At 37.3% G+C, this 8,607-nt stretch overlaps 1 protein-coding gene across 1 annotated transcript in view; it reads left to right on the top strand.

Moving 5' to 3' along the window:
- pank1a (pantothenate kinase 1a) overlaps nt 1-6,694 on the top strand; it is a 34,242-nt gene extending 27,548 nt beyond the window's left edge. Inside the window, exons 5-8 of the mRNA XM_014005183.1 lie at nt 1,062-1,238; nt 2,165-2,288; nt 3,418-3,543; nt 4,191-6,694. Of these exons, the coding sequence (XP_013860637.1) occupies nt 1,062-1,238; nt 2,165-2,288; nt 3,418-3,543; nt 4,191-4,250 (487 nt within the window). The 3' untranslated portion in view covers nt 4,251-6,694. The remainder of the gene's footprint in view (nt 1-1,061; nt 1,239-2,164; nt 2,289-3,417; nt 3,544-4,190) is intronic.
- Nucleotides 6,695-8,607: the final 1,913 nt, after the last annotated feature.

Here is an 8,607-nt window from a genome sequence, read left to right as displayed (position 1 = left end):
CCTCTACGCAGTGCAGCCTCAGCGCGAGGTAAATTTCAGTAAGTGTGTTCAATACTTTTTCCCTGTGCCATTCGACATTATTACAAATAACTTCATTTCTGGACATTTATGGTTTGATTTCTTTGTATGTATGGATCACTTGGGTTGTTACCGACATCTGGTGAAAATTTCATGTCATTTGCACCTCTAGTAATATATTTACTGAGAAAAATGGTGACATGTTCAATACTTATTTTACCCGCTGTATATTCCAGGTCCTGGAAACAGTAGCTCTCTACAGTCTTTGCTTTATTACACCAGCTATCATTTGTGTATACTGTATACATAGTCCCCCTCCTCTGCTCTTACCCAAGTCGCTGTTTCTGTCGTGGCGGTGGGCAGTGCGTCCAGCTAATTGAATAGCAGAGTCCGGTTTAGATGGCTGCAGCCATGTCTTAGTAATTAATGCAATACAACAGTCTCTGAAGCACTTGTTAACTGCAATCTGCAACCTTAGTTTGTCGATTTTGTTAGTAATAGACCTGGCGTTGGAGAGGAATATGCTGGGAAGCGGCAGCTTGAAGGGTTGTTTCTTTAGCTGTGTTAGTAGGCCTGCCCTGCAGCCTCGCTTTTGAGACTAAAGAGTGTTCAGTACAGAAGTAGGTTAAGTTAAGGGTTAGAGTTCATGTAAAAAAGCATTTTAAACGCTGTTGATTTACACACCCATCACCCTTTATTTTCTAGAATTGTTTTATTGCTGTAAGCAGATATAAAGTTTTATGTTGCTGCTGATGGCACATGATTTGACGGTAGAGGTCAAATCTGCAAGTCACAACAATCTCTAACATGTGACAAAGAATATAAACTTAAAAGTAGATTTTTCTTTCTTTTTCATAGCTATTTTATTCCTTTCTTTCTTATCCACTCATTCCTTTGTTCATTTTTAATCTCTTTTTGCTTTCTCTTTGCCCTCTCCCTGCTCTTCTCTTCACAGCTATCTTCCATCTTATCGGCATCTTTCTCTATCTTCTGCGTGTTATCGTCCCTGTCATACTCATCTTCTCTGTCTGCCTCATTTTCAGTTTGGGAGGTGGGACGTTTCTGGGCCTGTGCTGTCTTCTGACGGGCTGTGAGACGTTCGAGGAGGCATTGGAAATGGCCAGCAAGGGCGACTCTACAAACGTGGACAAACTGGTGAAAGACATCTACGGGGGAGACTACGAGCGCTTCGGCCTGCAGGGTTCTGCTGTCGCATCTAGGTGAGCATGACGTTATTGTGACGTTGGTGAATGTCAGTTTAAAAGTTTCAGTGTCGTGGGATCTCTGGCCTAAGTTCACAAAACAGGTCTGGCAGGTCCTAATCAGGGTTATGTCATTGTCAAACTTATCTGAATGTGTAAATATTTTTTAGTTTCTGTAGCTGTGGACTTCTGGGGTGTTTTCATTTGCAACAATGATTAAAAAACCCTGAGTATGAGTCTTGTAATTCTTGTAAATACAAGGGATGATTGTTTAATTTCAGATGACTGTGCTGCTGGTGGTTTAGACAGAATTGTTACTGTTCAGTGGCTGTGAAAAATGTATTTTTTTAATATTTGTGGGTGAGGAAGACTGGAACAAAAAACATAAAGCCAAGAAACTCTGCTTCATTCTCTTGTTAAAATCAAAATAAACCTTAATAAATCTGTTCTCAACAAAATCTAGGGCTAATTAGGTAGTCTGATTGTTAAAAGTGGGTTAAATCATCTGGGAAACTACTTTATTTAACAAGTTTTTCATGTTCCATATTTAGAACAGGAATAATCTGAAATATTGACAAGGTTTACACCAACTATGACATACGCATATTGAAAATTACGTGTAAATTAACAACCCACTGTTAGTGGGAACATAAACTCAGTTCAGAGTTTAAACCATAAAGCAAGCTGGCTTTATCACAAAGATCACATTATAATCAGTGTGTATTGTTATGATGTTCCTGCCTGTCACTTTAACAAAACACTGGGTGATAAACAACAGGATATTTTCTTTGCTTTGTCCGAGGGTTAAATTTTTATCTGCAGCCAAGAGATACGTGTTTTTACGTAATTCTTAAAAAATAAAATAAAATAAATAAAACAAAACAAAACAAAAAAAAAAAAAACAACTCATTAACGTGTCGGGCTTTGCATGCCTTGTTTTCTAGTTTTGGTCACATGATGTGCAAAGACAAGCGAGACAGCATCAGTAAGGAAGACCTGGCGAGGGCCACGCTGGTCACCATCACTAATAACATAGGATCCATAGCACGCATGTGTGCCGTTAACGAGGTAAACACACACGCACAGAATCCTGAGTGGAAAAATTTAATTAAAATGAAAATGTTTGTTGGTGTCAAAACGGTGGTCTTGGTTATTTGTGCATTGTTTCATGTTGTATTAAAAAGACACAAAAACTTGTTTTTTTTTTTGTTTTGTTTTTAATTACAGAAGCCCACAGTGTGCTGTAAATATTAATTTGAGGTGACTAAGAAAATGCTGTATGAATGAATGAATGTGGATATTAAAAGCAGCAGCTTAAATGGTTTCTTTGGTTTCTAATAATTCAGAACACTAAGTGAAAATCTGAAGCTGGATTGGAGAGAGTCTCGGGACGCATTTATTTATTTATTTATTTATTTATTTATTGGTGATTTACAGTGGAGAATCAGTGTGGAGTCTTTCTGTGTGCAGTGAGCTTCTTTACAGTGTTGCCTTGTGGCATGGCGATCAAGCAGCATTGTACAGGGCTATCACTGCACACAGAACTGCAGCAAGGACGAATATTACACTGTACTGATGGTAATTATATAATTACATTTGTTTTTATATATATCCCTGCCTTTGTCGAGCTTTACTGGGAGGTTTTTAGTTGGTGATACACTTAATGATTTAATTGACATTAATTTGTTTCAACTGCAACTAGTTAATCAGCACTATAGCACCACCTTGTGGTGTGAAGTCAATGTTGCATATGTGTTGATATTTTTTAATGCAAGTGGTTTTATTGTCATAACTTTTGATCCTGTATTTTTAATGATTGTTTTACGTTTAGAATTATTCCTACATGCTAAGACACACTAATGTTCTTTCAAAGATTTCTGAAAAAAAGGCAGTTCACCTTGTTTGGTAGACAATGTATCAATATTCAGTGCGGTCAGTGTTGTGTATGTAAAATATGAAACAATATATTTACAAGGACTGTTTTATTTATTTATTTTTATTATTTTTTTGTTTGGTTCATTGTATAAATCAATGAAATGAAATTCTTTGAACAATTTAAAAGTCCTGCTCATGATTTGGGACAGAGACTGCACAGTTTTTATATTTTTATTTGATTTGTTCTGTTGTCGTTTCATCAACTTGCTCTTCACACATGTAACACCACATCATTTTTATTTGTCTTTCCTTGTCTCATCAGAAAATTGAGAGCGTGGTGTTCGTCGGGAACTTCCTTCGGATCAACACACTGTCCACAAAACTGCTAGCCTATGCCATGGACTTCTGGTCCAGAGGACAACTGAAAGCCCTCTTCCTGGAACACGAGGTGAGCAATGGACAAATAAACTGGAGGTTAACATCAGTTCAAACAGTTTAACCCAGATGTTTGCAAAGTGTAGAACAGATGATGACATGACAAAGCGTAGAACAGATGATGACATGACAAAGCGTAGAACAGATGATGACATGACAAAGCGTAGAACAGATGATATGACAAAGCGTAGAACAGATGACATGACAAAGCGTAGAACAGATGACATGACAAAGCATAGAACAGATGACATGACAAAGCGTAGAACAGATGATGACATGACAAAGGCATGTGATTGTTCTGCTTTTCTTTTTGTTTTGTTTTTCAGCTGAAATCATTGCCAAGGCTTAGAGTTTATATTGTGTTTGGGACTCATTTTCACTTATAAATTACTTTTCCATGGGATTTAGAGAAAGACTCCTTACTGGTTAACTTTTTTATAGTTTGTGTGAGAAATAAACAAATAAAATTGTATTTTATTTATTTATTTGTTAGTTTAGTTAGTTAGTTTATTATATAACTGTACATCAAACATATTCCTGTATGAACCCATTCAAACTTGAACACATTTTTTAAAATCTTTATTCTTGTTTATTTAAAAACGCTTTCTTCATTCGTTATGTGTGAGTATTGTCCTAATGTTTCTGTCCTCCCTGCTTCAGGGTTATTTCGGAGCTGTGGGGGCGCTGATGGAGCTGCTCAAGACAACGGAGGACCTGTGAAGAAGAGTTTGTCGTGACATCAGTGATTCCCAACAGATGGATTGCAGCTTCCAACCCCAACGCTGCGATGTTGTCATTTTGAAATGCTGTGATGTCATCAACGTTTAACTTTGTTGAAAGTTTACCTCTAAAGGAACACTAAGTGAGGGACACAGAAATTGAGAAAAGCCATTTTAATATATATTAACAGTTGTAAATATTGATAACCTCTAACGGTCATCTCCTAAAGTTTCCAGAGTCCTTCTATCATAGAGTTTTAATATTGTGATAATTAATTTATGGTTTTTTTTGTTTGTTTGTTTGTTTGTTTGGAACTGTAGAGTGACAAAATACTTTATTATCTTTGGTTTTCTTTGGGTGTGAGAAGGCAGGGGGTTACTATGTGTGAATAGCTACTGTAGCGTTACATCCTGGAGACAGTAGTGTGTCTGGTGTCTGTGCAGCTGCTATTCAGAAAAGAAAGTATGAACAACACATACAAAAGTCACTCTTGACTGAGTGATTTTTTTTATTTTTATTTTTTTACCAGCTGTGACTTGAGGAAATAGAATTTCTGCAACCACAGAAACTATATTTTGAGGATTGGAAGACTTGCGTGTCTATTTGCTGCACAAAGGTCACACTATTGTCTTCTTAGGTGTACACTGAAGCCAAATCCAGTTGCGATTTACCTGCCTCCTTCTGCGCAGATGAAAAGCCGAAAAACCGATTTTATTTCTGATTTTCGCTCCGCTGCACACGGCCTTTGCTTCTTGTTTGTGTCTCTTTTATTTGCCTACTTGTAAGCAGTGCTAACACTACCGTATTGCCATGCACAGATACCAAACATGCTGAGTTTAGTCTGAAACAGCTGGACCAAAACATCATTTTCCAACAGATCAGTGCATTGCTGATTTCTGTTCAGGACCCAGTGTAGCTCAGCAGCTTGGTGTTTGTTAGGAGTGATCTTCTACTTTCCTGTCTGGATTCTTCCTCACATCCTGCCTTCACTTCCTCGCTTCCTCCTTGTTTGGATGTCAGTGTCATTAGATGTTCCTGCTGATTATATTTGCTTTTTGCAAGCGCAGCATCTTACAAAAGGAAACAGAGGGGGGACCAAGATGCTCATTGGCTAAAATCACACATAATCTAGATTATAGCTTGTCAGTTTTAAATTATCATCCTCTCCTCTTTGTGTTAAATACATTCAAGGAGTTGTCAGATTTCCCTCCAGATGCTTCAATTTAACAAACTATGAAACTTGAAAGTTTTCAGCTTTATTTAAGGTCTAAAAATAACCACATACTGGAAACTAAACTGGCACAAACTAGGCTTTTAAAGTGTTAAAATGGGAAATTATCTCATAAGCTATATTTACATCATCCTGAGCTAACACCCACACTTATTTTTCTAAAGGATCCGCATGTCCTTTTTTTGCAGATTGTAATAGTTTAACAAATCTAAGCTTAATCCTGTAGATAAGGTTTGTAATTTATGATGCTTAGCAGTAACAGCTTTGCTGCATGCACCCTGCCCTTTCTACGCCTGGACTTCTACAGCCGCCTTCTCTTCGTTTGATCAAAGTATGACAGTGCAGTTTCTGCTGTTATAAATGAAACACTACAGTTCAAATGTTCCTCTTCTCATGTTCCATAGATTTACTTTAACCTCCTACAGTTCTGATCCGATTCATTATGAGGTTCTCTGCTGAAGACAGAGCAAAGCAAGTGTTCTGAAGGTCTTATTGACAAATGAGCAACTGCTGTTATCAAGAGACTTGGACTACACTTTGACCCTCTATGTTTGCTGCTATGTTTTTGTTTTATGAAGCGGTTCTTTAATCTGGTTTCATCCACAGCAAATCAGAATACAATAACAAACAATATGTGAAAGTAATTATAGCCTTTGCAAAGAAATACTACCAGTATTTATTTTATAATTTTTTTAAAAGAAATGTTTTCACAATCGTCTCTTCGAACCTTCATTGTTTTCGATTTTGCTGCGATGACGCGGCAAACTGCGACACAACTGTGTTCTCTGCTTTATTTTTTGTTTGCCTTGTTCTAACTCACGTTTGGATGAAAACCGTGACCCGGGTCCATCAGGTGCCACCGAGCTGTGAAATCAAGCTGGTGTGGGTCATCTTTGTGCCACCCCCCCGTCCTTCAGCCTGAAAGACACTATTAGTTGCCTTTCCTGTGTGTGAGCCTGGTTTCGCTGCGTCATTGTTTGTGCCCTTCAGTTTCACATAAAAAATGGCAGTTTCCTGCTGAAACTCGCGTTTTTGTTATGTTGTGCATTCAGATCATTGTTTTAATGTCTTCTGTGATTGTACTGTAATACAAGGTGAACAGTCACATAACTTCCACTGGTACTGCAGCGGTGTTGATTGTCAATGTGAAATCTTTTTAGAGCTGTAGCATTCTTTAGATTTTAAGAATTTCAGAGTAAAACTTCCAATTTTACATGTTAAAAACTTTTCTTTAACCCTTTTTTCTGGTTTTATTGTTTTTGTTGGCATAACAGAACCAGTGTGATTGTTTTTAAAAAAGTGTAAATCCATCTTTAATCAGTCTTTTCTAATTTGCGGCACTTATGAAAGTGATGAGTCGTTGCAAGATGTTTGAGCACGTATTATTGTCCTGAGAGTGTTTGATTATCTACTCAATATTTGGCCTTATTGGTGGTTGCTTGATGTCAGTACTTTTAAAAGGGAACATTTTAACTAATGTCAGCTCCCTGTTGGACATTTTAGGATATGTTGTTTCATTTCAGAGTTTTATCTGTCAGTCCTGGTTTAACTGTATCGTTGTAAATTGGATGCAGTGTTCCTATCAACCTAAAATGATCCCAAGCCTTTGTAGATCATCTAAAGTTCAAATTCTTGTATTTTTGGATGTAAAATGCAGCTTTCCTGTTTGTCAGCTTTAATAATGTTGTCATGACTATAGATTATGTTTAACTCTTGGTGTTGATTTCCCCCCCTGGGACCACCTGCACTCAACAGTGTGTATTTCCTTGTACTGTAAGGAACTCATAAGCTTAAAGCACTAAACTGTTTCAGTTAATTTGAACTAACAAGCTATGCAGTAACTCATCCGTCTTTATCCTTTCTAACAAACTAATCTTTCTTTCTCTCTCTCTTTCTCTAAATCAACAAAAGTATATTTGAATTGTTTGTAAATACTTTTTTGGAAAATATGCAACCCTGTTATTGTCCCCGTGTGAAATCCTGTTTGAAACTTGACGAAGAACGTTTCTCTTCCTAAAGATTTCTGTCCTGCTGATTTTGTTGTTGACTTTAACAAAGCAGATGCTTGTAACAGGATGTTCTAGACCTAATTATGCACCGAAGGATTTGGATAGATGAGCTTTTAAAAAAAATGCTCATCTTATCACGAACATTAGGAGCTAACAGCCAACAGCTATTTTTTTATGTTCTAAATGCTGAATGGGTTCCAGCTGAGCTTTCAGCATTTTGTTGAAAAATAAGTATTTCCATCTGTGTTAGTTGGACGTAAGGCTCACCATGAAGCCCTAATGATATTCATCATTGTACTTTGTTTTTTTTTTCTGAACTTTTCGTCAAAGGTTTTTAATCTGGTCCAACATCCTGTTACATGACCCTCTCCAGGCTTTAAACTGTCTCCATGAATGCTTGATTGCAGGACAGAGGTATTCACCCTTCTCTATTTGATTGTACAGAGATTTGTAAATAATACTATTAATAATATGATATATTAGACACCAGCAATCTGTCTGTTAATGCAGTGGTTTTAAGTGTTCAGAACCTGGTTTCCCAAACGCAGCTCGACACTTCTTACAGTGGTTTGCAAAAGTATTCATACCCCTTGAACTTTTCCATATTTTGTCACATTACAACCACAAACATAAATATATTTCACTGGAATTTAATGTGAAAGACCAACACAAAGTGGTATACAATTGTGAAGTGGAAGCAAAATTTTACATGAATCAAAACATTTTTTACAAATAAAAAACTGAAAAGTGCGATGTGCAAAATTATTCAGCCCCCCTGAGTCAATACTTTGTGGAGCCACCTTTTGCTGCAATTACAGCTGCAAGTCTTTTAGGGTATGTCTCCACCAGCTTTGCACATCTAGTGACTGCAATTCTTGCCCATTCCTCCTTGCAAAACAGCTCAAGCTCAGTCAGATTGGATGGAGAGCGTTTGTGAACAGCAGTTTTGAGATCTTGCCACAAATTCTCAATTGGGTTTAGGTCTGGACTTTGACTGGGCCATTCTAACACATGAATATTCTTTTTTTTAAACCACTCCATTGTAGCTTTGGCTTTATGTTTAGGGTCGTTGTCCTGCTGGAAGGTGAACCTCCGCCCCAGTCTCAAATCTTTTGCT

This window comes from Austrofundulus limnaeus, unplaced genomic scaffold, assembly GCF_001266775.1.
Source record: "Austrofundulus limnaeus strain Quisiro unplaced genomic scaffold, Austrofundulus_limnaeus-1.0 Scaffold28, whole genome shotgun sequence".
NCBI lineage: Eukaryota > Metazoa > Chordata > Actinopteri > Cyprinodontiformes > Rivulidae > Austrofundulus > Austrofundulus limnaeus.
This window is presented reverse-complemented; position numbering and strand designations above follow the sequence as displayed.